The 21,892-nt window shown below is 41.4% G+C and overlaps 1 protein-coding gene across 1 annotated transcript in view; it reads left to right on the top strand.

Annotated features, from left to right (window-relative positions):
* Window positions 1-1,946: 1,946 nt before the first annotated feature.
* The window catches only part of BTF3 (basic transcription factor 3), a gene marked incomplete in the record, with an annotated part of 242,152 nt that continues 222,206 nt past the window's right edge, over window positions 1,947-21,892 (top strand). The window contains 3 exon segments of the mRNA XM_044063948.1: window positions 1,947-2,078; window positions 6,780-6,848; window positions 15,452-15,565. Of these exon segments, the coding sequence (XP_043919883.1) occupies window positions 1,962-2,078; window positions 6,780-6,848; window positions 15,452-15,565 (300 nt within the window).

Raw genomic sequence — 21,892 nt, 5'->3', positions numbered from 1 at the left:
TTAGTAAGCTTGTTGGTTCCTTTAACATACATTCACTACTTTATTGCAGTCCTGTGTTTCTAATTCACCATTCAGATGAAAAACAAGAATTAGTGTTGAAGTGCTTTCTGACAAAGTGATGTGAAATAAGCATGTCTCACTTTGTGAAGGTCTTTGTCTGACAATGGTCTCCAACTCAAATGACTGAAGGTGCCTTAGAATTAAAAAGCTGCAGGCCGCCACCTCCAAAATTGGCAAAGACTAGGAATGTGTGCTGACAGTGCTTTGCAATAGCTTTCTTAAACCTAACTTCATGGTGGTTTGCTAGATGTTTGAAGAGCGAGGGCCATTGGTTTTGATATTATGACCAGAGAGATTACCTTGGCTTTTCTCTGACTTGGTGAGGCAGTTACCACAGAAATGTTTTTTCCTTTGTGCCTGGGTTTGCCTTGATCAGTTTCATTTGTCTGCTTTGTGGTTCTGTGCTTGTCACTTTGCCAGGCAGTTAGCGGAGAAGCCTAGCCCAGTTTTCTGTCTCCCTGATCACATCCCTAGTAACTGCCTGTGAAGCCTGAATTCCATAGGATAAACTGACGACTTTTTGGGGAAGGAAAGCGTGGACTGCCATTTCCAGGTAGATGCTACCTCAACCTTCGAGAAGCCATTTAGAAAATGGATGCATGGTGCATGCTGCTTAAGGTTGTGGATATGTCGCAGATACAGTTGGTTGTCAGTTTTCCAGTTTGTAGAAAACTGGACTTCTGAGACAGAATCAGCTTTGCCACTTGGTCTGTAATTTAAGGAGCAACGAGTAAATATTGTTTCGTCATTTTGTGTTTAGATGCGTGATATGTCTGGCAGGACTGGATAGTTCCACTAAGCTAATGGTCTTTCTTCAGGATGGACCTCATGGTGGTATTTGCTACTATGGAGAAATTTTGACTGGTGCATCGGGAAACTTCCCTTAACCTTTTTGGTGGGTGCCATGGGATCTTTTACATCCAGTTCGAGCAGACCAGATGTGACCTCATTTTTAAAGTCTCATCTGAAGCAAGAACTAATCTTGCCACTGCTGCACTGCAGAGTCAGTAGTCCAGTCACCTAGAGTGTGACTAGAACCTATAGCCTCCCAGCTGGCATGAAATCCCTTTTCTCGGGGGGGGGGGGGGGGGGCTCCACCTAAAATACAAAACTTTGTAACTCTAGTACAGATTATGGTACATGAAAAAGTGTGTTTGTAGAGGAGGGTGGACTTGGTATGTAAAGACATTAACATGACATTCACATTTTTAACATGACAATTCTTAGTTTAAATTATGGTTTTACTGCTGCAGTCTGTGTTCAGTCTAAACTGTGTCAAGTTTACAGTGAGTGTGCATGCACGTGATAAAAGCAATAGTATGGGCAAGTCAGAGTGGTAGCTCGCAAAGCTGCACCTAATGGATCCTCTCCTGGCTAGATGATGGTTGTGTTGTTGTTTTTTTTTTTTTTTTTTTTTTGAGGGTTGTTCTATGGGCAGTTTTCAGCTTGGGTGCAAGTTTGTACTAGGAAAATTTTTAACCAGCTGAGTTGACAAAGAGTAGGGTAGTGATGAAATGTGTATGGTACATTCTTAGAAAACTTGGCTACCTTAATGTAGCGTCACTGTCTGGGAGGATTTGGTTGTGTAGTCATCCTAGTTTGTGTGTTCTTAGGTTGTATGTGAAAGAGATCGGTCAATGATTATCCCAAGGAGTCTTGTACTGGATACTGTCTTTTTATTTTTGTGTTGGATTACGATGAGATGAAAGGCTTTTTTTTTTTTTTTTTTAACAGAGCATTTTGTTCTTTTGGGGGGGGGGGGTATTGTTTCAGCAACCATTTGGCTGAAGCGAAGGTATGTCTGCTTTGCAGCCTATACCCACGGTTGATGCATCCTGTTTGTGTCTGAATAATTTTTTTTTTTTTTTGCAGCACTAAACTGTTTCGGACCTCCTCTTTGTATGCCATTCTCCCCTGGTGTCCACTTTAAATTGATGATGGTTGCCTTGTGCCTTTTTATAGAAGTTGGTCTGCTTCACCACAGCATACTACAAACAGAGGTTGATGTGCAATTCTTGGTGGGTTTTATTTCCTCGTGTGCGGCTTTCTTTACTGGGTTTAAATGCATAGGTTTAGGTAAATAGCAAGGGGGGAATCCCTCCAGTCAGATGTTCAATATTGCACTTAATCTGAAACAGTTTTTGTTGCAGTACACTATTTGTTTGTAAATGTGTGTTGTACCTAGAGAAATACGAAGGAGTCTTTTTTGTATGTGTCCAAGCTGTCTTTTTCAAATATCTTTTCCTCTTTGATGTAAGAGAGCTTGACATGGCTGTTTCAAAGTAGAATAGTATCCGTGTAGCAGTAGACAATTACTGTAAAGTGCATAACAGTAAGTGATGAAACACCTCTGTGGGGGTAGTTGGGTTTTTACCTACTTTGAATTTTTAATCGGGAATTCTGAATTTCTTTTTTTTTAAAATAACTTTGTCGGAAATGGTCTGAATGGTTAATGCTGTGTCTACAAAGTTTCAATGTGCAGCTGTCCTGTATGTTTTTGTGTTGAGGTTTGCAGCTGTTTAGTCAGTGTATACTGAAACCCTTTCCAAATCCATGTTTGTCATTTTTGTCATTTTAGTTTGTTATTTCATTTAAATTAATTTGTAATGTTTTTTTTTTTTTTTTTTTTTTTTTTTTAATATTTTTTTTAAAAAATTTTTTTAATATAAATTAAAATTAAATTAAAACAAAGTCTAAAAAAATTTTTTATAACGCACTTTTTTTTCAAATCATAAAAAAAAAAAAAAAAAAAAAAAGTCAAGCCTGGCAACCTGAGTTAAAAGAATTAGCTGTATATTGAATTCAGACTAACCTCATCTGAATCGGAAGCACACTCGCTACTTTAAGTTACACCATTGTGCAAGGTCATTTCTGTGCTTTGCTACTTGTACAAAATGAAAACAATGTACATATAATGTAACCTGTTTTATGTGAAGTAACGTTTCGGCACACCTGTACAGTTGTGGAATCCTTGCTCTCTCTTCCCCAGATCTCTCTTGCTCTCCTCTTGTGTTTGCTTGTGGTGTTGTGTGTTGCGTTGCTCTGGCTCTTTTAAATACAGGTTTTTTTTTTTCTTTTTTTTTTTTTTTTAGTTTTTGGTAGTCTAGCTTAGTCTGCTTTGCTATTATTTTTTTTATACCCCCCTAGTGTGTTGTGTGTGTGTGTGTGTGGGGGCTTTTTTGTTCTTGTTGTGTTGTAGGGCTTAGGTATAGTTTTTGTTGAATTAGTTTTAGTGAGTGTAAAATGTGTCTGAGACTGGCTGGGATTTAAAAAAAGCCTCTCGTCGGTCGGGAAAATGTCTTATATTCACGAGGGGGTGTGTTTATGCTTGGGCACTAGGGACCTGTACTGGATATGTATCATCTGGGGGTTATTTCTGTGTGCTCTCGGGACTTTGCCCTTTTGCGGAGGGGGGGTGCTTCAGCCCTCAGCTTTCCAGGTGTCTGGGTCTCTCCCGGCCTCTCTCTACCTCTGCTGGCGAGGCTTCTCATCCTGTTACAGGTCAGCCATCCCGATCGAGCCTTCAGGAGGTTTCCTCCCCTCCGGGAGTACCTGACTCTTCAGATTCCTCCTCGGAATGAGGTACATGCCAAATGGGGCATTATACTCAATGATTGGTCTATTGAGGGAAGAGTAGAGAGAGACAATGACCTCTCTCTTCCTGGATGCAAAGTCTTTGGAAATGAGATGTGCCACATAGGACTTTCTGACTACAGTGGCAATGTGGTGGTCGAAGGAGAGGTTGCTGTCAAACCTGCATCCCCAGATCTTGTAATGCCTTCAGTGTGCTCCCATCGATGTGCTAATTAGCGGGAACTGAGTTTTTAACAAAGGGGATGACTGCATATTTTTTGGTGTTAAGCTTACGGCCATGGTTTTGACACCAGTCATTGGTGTCCGTACATCCTTTCTGTAGGACATATGCATCACTTGGCGAGTTGATAATGTTTCCCAGCTTACAGTCGTGTGTAAACTTGGTCAGCCAGAGTCCCTTTGTGTTGGCCTGGACTTCTGAGAAGTAGATGCCAAACAATAGAGGACCCAGGGCAATCCCTGTGGGACTCCACTTGTGACCGGGTGACAGTCTGACTTGGAGTCCGCTTCTTTTTTTCATACTGTGCGTTCTATCTGTGAGAAATTTGCAACCCACCTAGTGATATAGTGGCTGATGTCTAGTTTGGTGAGTTTATCAATAATTCCAGAGTGAGGAATGGTATGAAAGGCCTTGGCCTGATCGAGGTAGGCTGTAGGCCTTACCTTCATCCATAGCCCTGGTGACTGAGAAGTCAACCAGGTTGAGCATGCATGATCTCCCTTTCACAAAGCCAAATTGCATCGGGTCTACAGATTGGAGATTTCCTGTATCTTTGTTAATCAGGTCCGTGATGATGCGCAACAGGGGTACAGGGAAGTAAATAGTGTGGGAAGAAATAGCCAGGGAATTGTTATGGCTAGGCTTGTATAGGCCCTAGGGCCGTAGCCTAGTACCAACCTATGAACCATAGCTTTACATATCGGACTCGTTCAGGTAATGAGGCAATAATTCCCAGAGTCTGTAGTCACTCCCCCATTATGGAGAGTGGGAAGACTAGTAGTGCTCCATTCGGTAGGGACAAATCTTGAGGTGAGGCTGTGACTAAACAGGGCACACAGATGTGGTGCCAGTTCGCTTTGTAGTTCAGCCAGTGATATTTTTGGGTCCTATGGAAGCTGTATTCCTGGCCTTGGACAAAGCAGCTTTAACCTGTGCTGCAGTAAAGCTGGGTGTCTGGCACTCTTTCAGTATTGTGATTGGTCCTTTAGGGGGGCTGAGGGGTAACGTTGGCACTGAATCTGTCGGGCAGTATGTTGGCAATGTCTGTTGGCTGAGTATAGGAGGTACCGTTGTGCAGTATCTCCTGAGCAAATCTGAGTATTGCCATGTAGGTTCTTGATATAGCTATAGAAGGCTTTGTGATTGTTTTTTGGTGTCTGCCACAATTCTGCCTTCGTAGCTGGATTTAGAGGATTTGATGAGGGATTTCAACTTTTTGTTGAGGCTAATAAGGGAGTTTTTCCAGTCTTGGGACTTCACCTTTTTCTGTAACTGTTTGTTTTTTCCTTCAGTTGTAGAGTTATTAATGGCAGGGGACCACCAGATTGGCTCTCTTTTTGGAGGAGAGCGTCTTTGTTATGTTGGGTATGGCTAATTTCATGCATTTGTGTACATTTTCATACAGTGCATTGGTGTATGATTCGACAGTCGTGCAGCTATTTTCCATTGGCATGTGTGCTGTGTAGTTAGCCACATCTGTTTTTAGGAGTCCAAAGTTATCTTTGGAGAAGTTTTTCAAGGTGGTTACCTTTGAAAAGGGGGTATGGGTGAGATGTGGATTTCCATGGTGATTAGTTTTATGGTCAGATTTGCCCAGGGAGGAGTTGAGTATTGGTGTAGAGAAACGGTCGGCAATGTTAATAATAAACGGGTCAAGGATGTTGCTTCCTCTAGTGGGGGTAAGAATGAGTTGGTCCAGGGCATTGGAATTTATGAATTCCAGGAAATGGGCATTGGAATTTATGAATTCCAGGAAGCGTTGGGCCAGTTTATTGGTGCTTCCAAACCATAGAACCCTTCGCCTAACTTTTTGTTTTCTCCTGTTCCAGTGATAAATAATTCAGACTAGCATCACCAATTAAACGCATCATTTTGGCCTCCCAAAAACCCTCTACCAGGAAAATATGCAGCAGTAAATGGAAATGGTTTTCTGTCTAGGCAAGAGCAGAAATGTGGATCCTTTTTCTGCCTCAGTCCCTGGTATAGTTTTGTTCTTTTCCTCCCTTTTTCAAGAGAGAGCAAGTATTTCCACTGTTGCACTTCACTTGGCAGCGATTTGCATGAGGCTTTGTAAGGCGTTTATGAAAGGGGTCCTCCAGTTAAGGACCCTGTGCAAAATATCAAAATCTAACCTATCCAAAACTAGATACTCCAAAGCTTAACAACAAACGGATTGTACAGGGCGGTGTAAAGTTTGTTTAAAAAAAAAAAGTCCCTATTGAAAAAGGTATGCCAGTGGTGTTTGGGGGGAAAGGGTGCTTGTGCAAGGATGTCTATATTGTTGGTGTGTTTGCTGTAGTGTAGAAGTGCGTCAGGTTATTTTGATGAAATTGAGTTTGGTGGACATTTGTGTGTTGTTGCATAATGGCTTTTAAAGTCTGAATTTGAGGTATTCTGCAGCATATTAACTTAAAAAGTTTTATTTTGTTAAGCTTTGGGGTTTGAGTATCACTTTTATATATTGTTCCTGTCAAATAGAACCTTGGCAGGACATTGATGCAGTAGACTAATTTTATGTAATGGCTGCCCTTAAGTTTAGTGTGGTGTTCTGGGAGGGTGATTTTTTTGGAGTGTGTTGCTGCTATTCATATGCATGATTTTAATTGGTCCTTCTGTCTCGTCAGATTTTTATCCACACTCCTCTGAAAATGCATGTCAATTTACATTGGTATTGGATAACTGCATTTTTATTTTGTGATTTTTAAGCATTTGCCAGTGTAACTGTCTGCTGCAGCCTGTTTTTTTCAGTTGAAGAGCAGCAGTCACTTTATGTATTGGCATTTTTTGGTTGGAATGGTGAACTTTGAGAGAAAAGAGCCTCATAAAAAGCCAAAAATTAAGCTCTGTGTCTTTAAGGTAACTGTGCATGCAGTTATGTAACTAGTGTATTCCTGTTTCATTTCAGATGAAAGAAACAGTCATGAATCAAGAAAAGCTAGCAAAACTACAGGCCCAAGTGCGAATAGGGGGAAAGGTAAGCACAGCTGCATCAAAGTGAATTTTTATTATGATGCAGTGCTCATGAAAGTATCAAGTGATGTATAGATGGTTGTAGAAAGTATTTGATTATGACAAGTCACTTGATATTTAAGTCACTTGATATTTTAGTGAGCACTGTTAAGCAATTTTTTATAATTGTCTACTATTGTTTACTATCTATCTGTTTTGTTGTGGAGCTTTTCTCCTAGTGTCTCTGCTGAAAAAGGGTCTCTACACAGTCTGACTAACCTGGTTAACAAATGTCAAAAAAAAAAATTAATCTGTTTTGAATAATGCGGTAACCACTATTTTTCTGACACATTTGGCTGACTTAACGTTTGAAATAACACACTGAAATCTGAATACCCTCATAAAAAAAATCTAAAGGACAAAAGTATAACTTTTACAAGTCATTTATAGAAACCTGTTTTGGATTTTTTTTCTGTAGGGGTCTCTTCATTCCCCTGTTGACAGTCAAGGTACCCCTGGTCAGAAATAAGCTCTCTTGTATCCCAGTGGTGGGGGATAATGGCCGCTAGTTCCACTGGGGTGATAGCCATCAAGGGAAGCCATCATTCAAGTAGCCACAGAACCTGCATGTGATAATGGGTGATTTCAACAGAGCTGAGCTTCAGGAGGTGCTACCCCATTTTTCAGTATGTGGATTTCCCCACCAGAGGGGGCAATACCTTAGACAAAGCTTACAGCAATATTAAAGCAGCCTTTTAAGCACCCCAACATAGGCATTTCTGATCACACAATCATCTTGTTGCTGCCTACCCATAAGATAGCTTTTAGAGAAAAAAACAACAAATGGATCAGAGTCTGGCAGGAGAGTTCCACAGACAGCCTTCAGGTAGCTTTTGAACCATAGGGAGGGCTAAAAGTGACACCTAATAGACATTTTGAGGTAGAAGTTTGCTGTGACAGTCTGTCACATTTGTCAAACTTGACAGTAATTCGTTAACATTTGCTTTAATTGCTACCATATCCAGAATGGTCAACAGTGCCTTCTCCTTAGCTTAACAGTGAAATTGGTAAAAGGCGGCAAATCTTATCTTTGATATAAAGTTTAATAAAAATATCGTAGTGCAAATAAAAATGTCATGGTGCAAATAGTGTGCCTTTACTTTGCACTTGTTTTGTTTTATACGTGTGTTCCAAAGTTGGTACCATGTAAAACTGTCCCCTTTCACCTTAGATTTTAAATGTATATGTTTTAAGGGTATAGTGGCTATGAAAAGTGTACACACCCTTGTTAAAATGTCATTTTTTTTGTTATATAAAAAATGAGACCACACTAAATCATTTCAAAACTTTTCCCACCTTTAATGTGACCCATAACCTGTACAATTCAATTGAAAAACCTGTTGGGGGGGGGGAATATTAAAAAATTAAATGTACAATAAGCTGGTTGCATAAGTGTGCACACCCTTAAACTAATATTTTCAAGCACCTTTTGATTTAATTACAGCATTCAGATTTCCTGGGTACACCTGCCATCAGTTAGACTCTGGTTAACACCAGATAAAATTTAGCTGTCCTAGTAAGCGTGGCTCGCAGAGAGCTTACAAAGCATCAAAGGGATCTCATTTTTGAAAGGTATTGGTCAGAAGAAGGGTACAAAATTTCCACAGCATTGGATATACAATGGAACACAGTGAAGACTGTCATAAAAAAGTGGAGAAAAGTTGGGACAACAGTGATGTTTCAAAGCGCTGGACGTCCCTCCAAAATTGATAAGATGTAAATTGGTCAGGGAGGCTGCCAAGAGACCTACAGCAGCACTGAAGGAGCTGCAGGAATTTCTGGCAAGTACTGGTTGTGTACTACAGGACAATCTCCCTTATTCTCCATATGTCTGGACTGTGGGGTAGGGTTGCAAGACTGAAGCCGCCTCTTACACAGCAAAACATCCTTTCCTGGCTAAAATTTGCATAAAAATACATCAATTCTCCCAAAAGCACGTGGAACATGTGCTGTGGTCCGAGACCAAGGTTAAACTTTTTGGCCACAATTCCAAAAGGTAAGTTTGGTGCAAAAACACTTTATCACCAAAAGAACAGTGTCCCCACAGTGAAGGATGGTGGCGGCAGTATCGTGCTTTGGGGTTGCTTTTCTTCGGCTGGAACTAGGGCTTTATTCAAGGTGGAGGGAATTATGAAGCGTTCCAAATACCAGTCGCTTTATCTCCCAAAACCTCTTAAACCATTGTGCCCAACCTCCCTGTTCCCCCAAAGTAGCGATATTTCAGAAGTTTGTCTTTCTCTGCTTGGAGTTGGATTTTCCTCCTGTTAGTTACACTTGCTGAGCTTACCTTATCCAGTCGATCAACTTCATGGGATGGGAACTAGTTGCCACTAGGAGCTAGTACTTTAAAACAGCTGACTGCATTCATCAGGCTTCTCCCTTACCTCCCATAATGTGTTGCTGTTCCCTGTTTACAGCGGATCTCATTTGTCACCTTTTAATTTTGTAAGCTATCTTCATTGGCTCAAGCATATATGTTTATTCAGCATTTAGATGACTAGAGTTTTTATATTGCAGAGTTTTTTTTTGTATTGCAGTAAGGTTGTTTTGTAGATTTATTTGTGGGTTACATTCCCAGTATTGGATTTTTCTTCCCCGTTTTAAGGCTTTCAGCCAGTGTGTGAGGTTAGGAAAAGGTTAATATACAGTGTTCCTTTTTAGTGCTATTTATTGGTGTAGAGTGATTGCCTCTAGTAGTGTTAGTTTACTCTATGTAATGGTCATGGTCTCTGTTTTAGGAAATGTGAATAATGTAGCAACAAACTCCTGCCTCAGGACATCAACAGTATGAAGGCTGTGTTCTTGGAGCTGGGTCACCTTTAAGGAGCAGTATGAAATTTGTAAGTCCTTGGGTAGAAGAAGGCAGGAAGAAAGAAGTTGATTGTCAGAAGTCTTCCACTGTTGATGAGGAAAGGAAAAAATACGAGAGCAGAGCAGCAGTATGTGGATACGGTCAACTTCCCAAAGCCATCAAGACCAGACAACAGCCAGCCAAGATTTCCACTTTGCCAGCACAAGCCCATTCCAAGGATCAGTACAGAAAGCTCCTTCATAATTCTCTACTCGAGCCTTTCTACCAAAGAGAGTTTATTCCAGGCTGTCGTTTGAAGAGCCAATGAGCTTTTCCTCTGATATGAAACTCAATGGAATCCTCTGATATGAAACTCAATGGAATCCAGACATTGGCCTATCTGGAGACTTCAGAGGTATGAAGTTCCTTAAGGCCTTTGTTGCAGAAATGGAGTTACTGTTTTCATGAGACTTTGCCAAAGATGGTCAATTTGGATGTTTTCATGTAGGGAGCTGCAGGGTTTCAAACTGATACTGCTCACAGTAAATGGTGATAACATTGTGCTTTTGAGTTGCTGGAGTATCTGAAACTTGTTGTTTGTCTCTTGGCTTTTCCCGGTTAGGGGTCGCCACAGCGGAACTCCAGTCCACTAATGATTGGTAGTAGCTCGACGTCCAACCTTCAGCGAAGGCATGCCCATTACGCATGTCTTTCTGACGCCACCCAACTACTGGGAGGACATGCAGACTCCACACAGAAGGTACTCCCCGCACTCCAGCCAAGAATCGAACGAGAGAACCTCTTGCTGTGAGGCAAAAATACAGTATGGTATTAGTGGATTTTACATGCATGTCTAAGGCTGATATTGCACTCCATGGGGTTAAGGTGATCTTTTAAAAATATTGGAGATTGGTGCAACAGATTGCTTCTATGCTTTTTTTTTTTTTTTTTTTTGTAGAAGCGTAAATGATTTGCAGATTGCAGCATTCAGTTGACTACATTTTTTTTCACAGGCCAGCAATTTCCAATAGAGTAAGCTAGATGAATACAAAGTCATGGCAGTGTTTTTTTTTTTTTTTTTTTTTTCTCAAGATCTTTATCAATGTCCGATACCCAGGGCAATAGTTTAAATGGTGATGCTATAGTGATAAATCGGGAAGATTTGCAGATAAAGGAAAATCAGAAGATACCTAAAGTCCTTAAAAGAAAAATACCTATTGAGGGGAAAGTCGCAGTCCATTTTAACTTCTGAATCATCTGAGACTGGGGTCACAGATGAAACGTCTTCAACTGTAGAAACTTAAGCATGAACTGTGGGTTCCTCCTAAAACTACACACATGTATGCCAAACACTATAAAAATAAGTGGTAGCCTGTTTCCAACCCACTGATCAATTGGTGTATATTCTGGTAATGGCGATAGTTGGAAAGTTCGTATCCATTGCAACAGACCCTTGTTTATTGGTTAGATAGCTGGAGTCAGAATATAAAGCAGTGTCAGGAGTATTCGGTTTGCAACCCTGGTGACGGTGCTTGTCACTGCAAACTAGTTGTCCTGTGTGCAGCTAGGTATTGGAGAAATTTTAGTCGTGCTTTTACTGAAATTCACTCAAGGTGTCAGTCTGTACAGGGCACAGCCAAACACTTGAAGGGAAAGTGATACGTAGACCCTGAAAATTTAGGATTAAGTATTTCAGTAAATATTCTGGAGTTGGAAATTGAGCAGTACTTACTGAAAACAAAGAATTAGCTTGTCAAGAATGATGAAATAGGGGAGTTGCTTGAATAGCTACTACTTGGTTATTACTAGTGCTGGTCTCTCCACAGCTTCACTCTGTTGGGATACAATGCTCCTGTCATTCTTCTGTCTCTAGAAGCAAAACTGTAGCACCAGTTGAAACATGAGAAGCGGGCTACAGCCTGTGTGGTAATCCACAGAATTATCCCAGATGATGCATGGGTCTGTAGGCTAGTTGTAGCATTTTCCTGGTAGATGTCTTGAATAGCAGTCTTCCCAATCGGGGAAGTTAAGCACAAGGCACTCTGTGTCCAACCAGAAACAGGAATCCATGCACTCTGCTGCTTCTCTCACCAGGAGCAGAATGTAAGCACAAATTTCAAGCTGTCGCCTTTGAAGCGCTTAAGCTTTCTGGTGATCAGCAGTCTCCAGAAAATGTCCCTGTGCTCATTCTCTCACCAGGAGGAAAACAGAAGCACTAATCCCAAGATGACTACTGAGAGGCAGAATGCGGGCTGTCCAATAACTGGTGGTCTTGCAATAGATGTTTAAAGGTAAGATGAAAAAATGGGTTAGCATTGCAGCAGTTCAATATGAAAAAGGGGTAACTAAAGTTAAAGTGGATAGCTGCTAATTTTTAAGAGCAAGATTTCTTCTAAATCGGACAAATCTGGAAATAGACTTTCCTCTTCTACTTCATTGAATCTGTCCTACAAAATTTTGCTGCATTGAATCCGTCTTACAAAATTCCTAAACTGTCCTCTAATCCAAAGGCTACTGGATCAGACAAAGCTCCATCGGCTCCAACACCTTCTTACTTGGTGCCAATGGCGTTTGAACTTAGGAGCTGGTGAGGGGTCTCCTGAAAGAGCTAGGGGATGCCTTCCAGGGTTCAGTAGCTGAATGGGTTGCTGACAAAGTATCTTAAGTTTCTCTACCTTAAATTCAGTTGTTAATGCCACCATGAGACTCTTCTATGCAGCTGATGGAGTGAGTAGAGCAGCGGGTTCCAGAATTTCCCTAAGAAGACATTCTTGGATGCGCTTATGTGACTTTGCGGAACCCTTTAAGTCTTCCAAGATGTGTACTACCACATAAAAATTGACTGGCAGTCCAGGAGACACTTGCGCTTTCGACTGGGAGCCCATCACTACCAGTTTCAAGCTCTGTCCCTTTCCCTCACTATAGCCCCTAGAGTGTTCACCAAATGTATGGCAGTAGTAACGGCTCACTTGAGACTTATAGGATTCTGGGTGTTTCCATACTTGGATGACTGGCTTTTTAGTGCCTTCTCAGCATGTGGTATTCATAGGGGCAGAATCAGACTCAACACAAATGACAGCGAAACTTCCGCCAGAAAGTATCCAAGCTCTCTGGCACCAGGTGAGATATCTTATAAGAAGGAAGAAAGCCCAAGTGAAGATGGTTCTCAAGGCTCTAGGGATCATGGCTGCAGAGGTGATTTTTTTGTTCCCCTAGCACGTCTGCATATGAGAATTCTACTCTGTGGTCAATGCAAGAACTGCCAATGTGTCTCAAAATAATCACAGAACCTTACAAGAAGGATCTTTGATGGTGGCTACACTCCACTCAAGTGACTGTAGGTCGACCTTTTGTTCTCCCCAACCAGTGGCCACAGTGACCACAGACACCTCTGGAGGGGGCATTATCTGGGAAACACTGTACAAGGCATCTGGCAGGATCACAAGGCCCACTTGTGCATAAATGTCCTAGAGATGAAAGCTATGCTTTTAGCATTGCAAGCATTCCAGGACGCTCTTCCCTTGGGAACCGTTGCAATCCAGACTGACATGTCAGTTGTATGGTATATAAACAAACAATGAGGAACCAGATCTTTGCCCCATTGTCAAGAGGCCATGAGAGTAGGGTAATGGGCAACCTCCCAACTTTTTCCAATAGTGCACATCCCGGGGAGATCCAGCGTGGTAGTGGACAGACTCAGCAGAGCAATTCTGATGCCTCACGAGTGGTCTCTGAAACAGGAAGCAGTGGAAAAGCATTTCCGAAAATGGGGCCAGCCTTGCTGTGACCTCTATGAATGCCTAATGCAGCAGCTACTTTGTCCTCACCCCCCCCCCCCCTCCGGGGGAGTCACCAAGGAATGCACTTGTTCATGATTGGCCCCTGGCGGACTCCTACACTTCCCCCTTTTCCACTAATTCCCAAAGTCCTTCAGAAAGTCAGTTGTTTGGTAAGGGACTTTATACTCCTCGCTCCATACTGGCCTTGCCAAATCTGGTTCCCCATCCTGTGGCCTCCTCTTCAGGAGGAGCCTTGGATTTTCAACCCAGTTCCAGACCTAACTCGTGCATCGGGAGCACTCCACCCATCCCTTCAGACACTCAGACTGACAGCATGACTGCTCCAATTCCAACAGTAGCCAGGTTTCCTACCCTCTCCTCTCAAGTTAAACAATTTCTAATCTCTTCTGATAAGGCTTCAACGAGAGAGATTTATGAAAGCTCATGGAAAATTTTCTGCCTATGGGCTACTGATAATCATGTCTATCCTTTTTCTGCTCCGATTAGTTTCATTATGGACTTCCTAACAAAACTCTCCAGTGACCGTACAGTTGCAGCTACTATTAGGATTCAGCTAGCAATGATCTCGACCAATCTCAAACTTTCATTTGGGAGACTCTGGCTCCAATATAATGCATCTCAAATTTGGTACCCTTGAGAAAGGCTTTGCAGTGTTAAGATGGCCTGTCGGAGACCCTCCATTGCTATGAGACCTAAATTTTATTCTGTCCCACATAGTTTTTCCTCCCATCGAACCAGCATCATCTTGCAAATTAAAATTTTTGATTTGGAAAACAATTTTCTTTGTAGCAATCACCTCTGCTATAAGGGTGTCAGTTGTCCATAAATCTGCTTTTGCAAACGAACCCCTCCTTTTTACCTAAGGTGGTTTCAGAGAGAAATTTGAACCAAAGTGTGGAATTACCAGTTTTCTTCCCAAATTATGAGAACAAGGCAGTGTGCATGTCCCATCATCTGGATGTACATGTACGTAGACAATTTCCCTTACATATAACTGCAGAATTACAAAAATCGGATCAGTTATTTGTTTGTTCTTCAGATTTGAAGAAAGGATCCCCTGTCTCTAAAGCTACACTTTCTAAATGGCTATCGGATTATATAACTTTTTATTTACAAATTTCAAAATAAAGAACTTCCAAAAAAAAAGGCCCATTCTACAAGAGCATTCCAATGTTAGCCTTTCTGGCTAAGCTGCCAGTTGACACCATTTGTGCTGCAAAAACATGGCCTAAACCACATTTATCACTCATTACAAATTTGATTTTTGCCTCCAGGAATAGAGCATCTTTTGGATCCATGGTTCTGAGGAATATTCTTCCGTGAGCCACTCAGGATTCAATGCGTTGGTGATGCTCTCCCAACCTGGTAAGAATGAAGGAGAGAGGACAGAATCGCATAAAGAAGTTATGTACTCGCCATAATCTTCCATGTGTGTCCATCTTGGCCTTCATTCTTGCATCCTTCCCTTCTTTTACTCCTGGAAGACCCTGTCTATACACGTTGAACTACCTGGATCTCTGTCGTCCTCCTTCAGCCTCTGAATCTTTCCTTGGAGTTCACACAACTTTATAGAGCAAACAAGATCTGGGGATGGTTGTAGTGTATGCTGGAATGTGGATTCTGCCATGAGCTGGCAGAGGACCTCCAGGTTGAAAAGGCCGAGACTGATCCAAGGATCGGATCCAAACCCAATCTAGTAAGAATGAAGATGGGCAAAACACATGGAACGTTATGGTGAGTACTTAACTTCTTTTTTTTTCCCCTCACAGCAAGCTGTCAGTCTTGGTGAGCTTTTCCAGTAAAGCTATCCTGCATTGTACTGTTGTTTTGTTCTTTGCAAGGATGCACGTAATAAAACTTTATAGATTTTCAAGGCAGTCATAACAGTCATCTTGTTGCTTTTGTTGTGAAGTGATTTGAAGTATTTTCTTGTAATGTGAAGCTACTTGCACAAATGCAGAACTTTGAATCTTGCAGGGAACAGCTCGCAGGAAGAAGAAAGTTGTCCATAGAACAGCAACAGCCGATGACAAGAAACTCCAATTCTCCCTTAAAAAGCTGGGAGTCAACAACATATCTGGCATTGAAGAGGTAATTTTCCTTCCTTGACCGACCTGCAAGATGTGCATTTATTTAAAAATGTGCTATGTCACTTCCATCTGTACATAAATAAGTATGTTTCTCTGGAAACAGATGTCATTTTAGAATGATGTTTAGTCTGGCAATAAGCTTCCTGGCTTAGTGGTCCTTTTAAAGACTCCCCAAATGTTGTGTGTGGTAAGCCATTGACTGCGGTATAATGACCTGGCATTCAGATTTGTCGAAGCCATACTTGTCATTGACTAGTTTGCCATATGCCTGCTGTTTAGTAAAACTAGTCACTTTTGTTCCTCTTCTATTATTTATGCAACAGTGATGGGTTGTATGGAAATTTTCTATGACTTTGTCTATTGGATACCAAGTAACACCCCAAGTAATTTGAATTTTAAAAGAAAAAGCCAATGGCACCAAAGAACTTTCCGTAACAGTGGAAAAACAAGTTATGCCAACATAGTTTTGCTGGGGAAGGGATGGCAGGGATTTCTTGAAAGCAGCATTATGTGCATCATTTCACGTCTTGATTTGAGTTTATTTTTCAGTTTTGTCCTACTAAAAATTTTCATCAAACTAACCCATTGTGTTTGAAACTTGGAAGTAAAAATGACAGTTATTAAGTTAAACTTGTAAGTTAATGCAATTATTGCAATTTCAATATTTTTGTATGAGCATCTAGTTATTGGGTTTACCTGTTTTGGTCTGTCTGAAAATTTGCGTAGTGTTTTTTGGCATTTTTAAAAAACTTATTGTAAGTTAGTAAATTTGGTGTACTTTTAAGACTACCTGTACTAGTATCTGTTTGAGCATGTTATGAGCATTCTAGTGTTCAAGCCACAAAAGCTTGAAAGCTTTTTCTTGCAGAAAAACAGTACATATTTTAAGTGAAATAAAAGGACTGACAAGTAAAATAAAAGCTAAACTGCATATAAGGTAGGTCCTTCAAACAGGAAAATTTGAATCACAAGTCTGAAACCTATCTCTGTAACACAGCTGGGTGGAAACCTGACTGTTGGACCCATCTGGCTTGTATGTGATTAACAGCACAGGTACTGGATGATATTGCTTCCAGGGAATGGAGGTAAAGTTTGCTGACTTTTGGGATATTTATCTCCAGTTTTTGATATTTATTGAAATTTATTGAAATTATCCCGATTCAGCATTTGATGCGTTTGTAACATTTTTAAATGATACTGAGTTTCTGCAATTCACCTACAAAAAGTCTTGTATCCATTGACTTTTTGGACATTATATAAAAATGTAGACTTTTTTTTTTTTCTTTCAGAATTTACAGAAAAAAATACATTCTTAAACAGTTTACATTTTCAGAGTAGTTGCCCATTAAAATAGAAGAGAAGAGTGGTTAAAGACCAGATGGCACCCATCTCTAGATTAGTTTCTGAAAAGGAGACCTTTATCGAGGAGACTGGATATTTTAACAAGAGGAGTTTGAGAAGGGATACTCTAAGCATGTTGGACTAATTTGGTGTTGAAGTTGGGACAAGGCTAGCAGTTTGCCTTGATTCTGAAGGGAGTACAGTGAAAGCTAGACCAACTAAATGCAGTGTGGGTCCATGAGGGCCAGGAATATTAAAGACCTCTTGGAAAAGGGGTATGCTGAAACCTTAACCTTTGGAGGAGGGGTAGCAAAAACACAATTAATAAATCGTTGCCCTTTTATTCATGAGGAAGCCCCAGTTAAGATTGGAAAAAAACATGTACCGGTTGATTAACTTCCTAAGGCCAACTATGGCACCAAGTCTGTGATACATGCAGCAGTTTGCTAAGCCTGTACTGCTTTTTTTTATATAGGATAAGACCGTTCATTCTTTAAGGGAGCTGTCCTGGTCCGGTAACCCAGGTATGTCTGTGTGAACAAAGACCTACTTCGTCTACAAGGGGAAAACGGGAACCCTGTGGAATCATTTTGGGAGGTTGTGACCCCCTAAAGTCTTTGTCAGGGAAGAGATTAAAGGTTTTGACATGGAAGTCTGTCCACTGGATTAAGACCCAATTTTTTTTAAGAGTAGGTGTGCCCCACAGAATGAGACTGAAAACAAAAAATTTTCTCATGTCCCTTACCAGAATCTCTCGGAAATGTTGGTGGGCCCTCTTTCTACTTCCCCAGAGGTAGGTTGAGAGGGCTGATTTAAAACTGGCTGAAATCTTGCAACCAGGCCATGAACTAAAAGGACATTCTTCCATTCCCATCCTTTTAAGAGGAGAAGAGTAATGTCGCCACCAGCAAACTTGCTGGAGGAGTTATATTGTGGTTGCATTTCTGTTCTGAGTTCCATTTTACCCTGCAACACCTTTGTGGTTAAAAAGAGAGTCCCTTCCTAATCACACACTACCAGCAATGAGGAATTATTCCTCACCGGATTTTCATTTGCCTTTGCTACGATTCTTATGCTGAAGGTGCCATCGCCTCTGACTCTCACTATGAGGAAATATCTTGTTGAAACATTCTCATCAGAATTAAGAGAGTTTTGTAAATGGCATGGCAAATCTCTGGTGCTCAGAAAAGGTACTTTGACCTCCTTGGAAATGGAAGCCTTAACCCTATGGTAGTATCCTGCCCCTATGGGTGGTCATTCTGGATGATGCCTTCATAGCTGTATCTCACCCCCCCAAAAAAAAAAAAAAAAAGTACTAGACACCCACAGATAACTTTACAAAAAATGTATTAGTAGACCCTGCAGTGATGTCTTTGTACCTTTTAAAAAAGGGGCAAAGATAATGCTACACCCAACTCTGTCTAATGATGGAAGTGTAGCCCTGGACAAGTTTCTCTGGAAAGTTTTATATTTCTGCCATTTTATCTTTCAGTACAGTAAACTACCAGCCTTGCATGACTAAATTTATCCTTGCTGTCTTGGAGTGCATGGGCAAAAAGTTTGAAGAAGTGTCTGTAGAGTTTAGGGAGAAGTTCAGCCATACAGCTGCCTGGAAGTCCAGACACTGTTTGATCTACTTGATGCAGCATCTAGCACTACTGATGGATCTGTTGTAAGAGAGCATGCCTGGTTATGATGGCAACTTTTACCAGACAATGTCACGGCCCCAACTCACTGTCTTACTTGACAAGGTCCTGCTGTTTTGAGGACCCCAGTTCTAAAGTTTATTTTAGTGAAATGGAAGAATAGTGCAATATTATTCACTGGTGAAAACGGCACTTTTTCACTCCGTGTGCTCAGATATGATGGGCATTACCCTTCCAAATCTGGCCTTTTCTAGCATAAACCAAGTAGAGGCAAGCAACAGAGAGGGGAAGAAGTTTCCATTCAAAAAGAGATGGCAAGAGGATGATAAAGGGAAATTTGGAGAACTACGAGGGTCAAATAACAGTAGTCATGACTGTTTGCTCCATCCCTCTCACTCTGCGAAAGTATCTGACTCCATATCAGACTTCAGTGATAATTGGAGTATCACAGGGTTCAGTCCTGGGTCCTCTCCTGTTTGGTGTCTACTTCTCTGAAGTACGGGTTAACTAAAGGTTTTTGGCTAACTAAATTCACAGATGACTGCAAACTAGGAGCCATAATCAAAACTCCTAATGATGTGGACATCCTACAAAAGGGCCTCACTGATGCCTGGTGTCAAAGCCATGGTCTCGAGCTCTATGCCAAAAAGTGCATTGTCATCCCCTTTGGTAAAAACTCTGTACCCATGAACTACCACATAGGCGGTAGTCTGCTTAACACCAAAAGTGCGATAGAGACCTTGGGACACAGGTGGACAGGAGTCTCTCCTTTGATAATCACATCGCCACAGTGGTCTGCAAATCCTTCTACGTGGCACACCTCATCACAAAAGGTTTCTCATCCAGAAAAAGAGGTCATTGTTCCCCTCTACTCGTCACTCATTGTACCCATTATAGAGTACAAAGCCCCTTTATCTCCACAAGACATCAACTGGAAAGGCAGACATCAACTGGAAAGGCCGCAGAAATACCTCACAAAAAGGATTACTTTCCTCGAACAGATGCCCTATGCAGACGGACTCAAAAAAACTCCAGCTTTACTCCGTCGCATATCGCCTACTCCAAAGCGATCTCTGCCTAACATACAAAGCTATGTCAAGCCCAGAGCTGTTAGACATGCTCCACTTAAAGAAATCCCAATCCCTCCGAGCTGCATGCTCTAGGGACCTAAACCTTGTCACCACAATAAACCGAACATGCTGGAGGGATAGATTCCTGTCCCAGAGACTTCCCATACTCTGGAACAGACTTGCCTATCTGTCAAACAGAGTTCCTCATTAGCACTCTTCAAGAAAAATCTTGATGATTGGATGGGTAGTAGGAAATTCGGGGATCACTTCTGTGGTTGACAGGGGCACAGGAAAATAATTTTCTTGAGCGGCGAAAGCCAGGGTACCTTTTTGGCTAGGCTTGTAGTACCTACCTATGAACCTCTCACTTTCTCTGTTATAGCTGCCAGGCTGTTCTTGTGTCTTCCCACTTGGGGAAAGCATCATACCAATTCCTGAGTACTACAGATAATCCAAGAAGGCTACAAATTTGTGCCAGCCATCCCCTCTTCCTTCATGCATTCCTTTTGTATCCTGGGCAGAATAAGCACCAAATACTTCCAGGGGATCATAGAGGCAGCACCCTTTCTTTAGCAGGGCAAGGGTTTTACTCCTTTTTCTGGTAGGAAATCACTTTAAGCTCATTTTTAAACCTGTCTGGGCTCAATACCTTCTTGAAGGTACCCAAGTTCAGGATTCTACTTCTGCGAATCCTGCTGCTTCTCTTGGACCCAGGATTACAGTTTGTATTCCTGGACATGAACAGTGCTCATTTGTACATTCCCATCCACAAAGATCCCAGATGCTTCCTCTGATTTCTTTGGCTGGGGTTTGGCACTATACTTTTACCTCACCCTTTTGGGCTCACCACTACCTCAAGAGTCAGCTTAGTTAGTCCCAGGTATTGCCTTTTGTATCTGTATTTTCCCTATCAGGATGACTTGTTGAATCAGGTAGCCTCAACGGCGATGGTGCTCAGTGACCTAGTCTTCAACAGGTATCTGTAGCAGCACTTTGGGTTCACCCTCAATCTACAAAAATGGTGCCTAGAGCTATCCCAAAGTGGCCTCACTAAATCTCTTCTGGCAGTTTCATTCCAGAAGGTATTCCTCACAGAGAATAAGATAGAAAGCTACCAGAAATGGTTCCTGCACCTGGTACTACAGAAGTGGTCTTTAGCAATGTAATTTATATCCCTGAGCTTCATGACTTCCACCATCTTGATGCGCCACATACACACATGAGAAACATTCAGTGGTACCTGAAGTCTACATGATGGTAGCACTCGCATGCCCTTATCTGGCAGATACCTATCCTCGCACTTTTAGCAGAACTTGAAAGGGTGGTCCTGACTGGTCGAAACAGTGGAGTTCCCTTTGTACAGGACTGCCAGACCATCCACTTGTATATCTGTTAGTGGACTGTTTTGAGCAGGGCAAAGGTGCATCCTCACATGTAAATGTTAAATTGGGAGATCTTACTTCAGGTAGTGCAGAAGTGGAATGTTCTCGGGTGGCTCTTTTTGACCTCTAGAAAATGGATATTCATTTTTGCTCAAACCTTTGCAAGGAGACCTGGCAGTAGATGCCTTTTTCATAACATGAACAAAAGCAGTACATTCTTGCCTTTCCTCATACCCCTGCTATGCAGCATAATTCAGAAGCGTGGGAACATCCTTCTGGCCTAGGCAACACTACTCACAAGAAATGGCTATTATCCATTGAACCTATGTTTGTGTTTTGTCTGATGTAACCCTTGGGACTCTGATCCATTCTCTCCACCTTCAAACTTGTGGATCCATAATTCTGACTTTTCCTCTACCCATAATTCCCTCACTTCCTCAGAATACTTCATATCTCATTTGCTGCCTGTACTGAACATTTGTGTGATTTTGAGGGGTTTGAACTCTATTTGTTGTGGGATAAGCTCTTTTCAGTTTCATCTTTTTTGTGTCCCTCTAACCTACCCTTGTAGTTTTTTCTGGTGCTTTTGTCTCCATTTTCTCCCCTTTAAGGTAGATTAGTGTTTTGACACTTTGCCCTTTTGATTTGTTTCTTGTGATTCGAATTTCAAGTGTGGTGTTTTTTTTTGTAGTAAGTAGGATTTTCGACATTGTGTGTTTTGTCCGTCCCCCCCCCCCCCCAAAGTAGTAACAGTCGTAGCTACTTGGGTGTTTATACTGTTAGATATTTTTCCATTTTAGGATTTGTGTTGAAAGTTTGATTTGTAAGATATGTCTGAAAAAAGCTTTAAGAAGTGCTCAGAATGTGGGCACAAGATACGGCCACAGGA

Source organism: Protopterus annectens, chromosome 2.part2, assembly GCF_019279795.1.
Source record: "Protopterus annectens isolate FY-2018-M chromosome 2.part2, PAN1.0, whole genome shotgun sequence".
Lineage (NCBI taxonomy): Eukaryota > Metazoa > Chordata > Ceratodontiformes > Protopteridae > Protopterus > Protopterus annectens.
The sequence above is the reverse complement of the archived record's forward strand: the minus strand, read 5'-3'. Positions and strand labels throughout refer to the sequence as shown.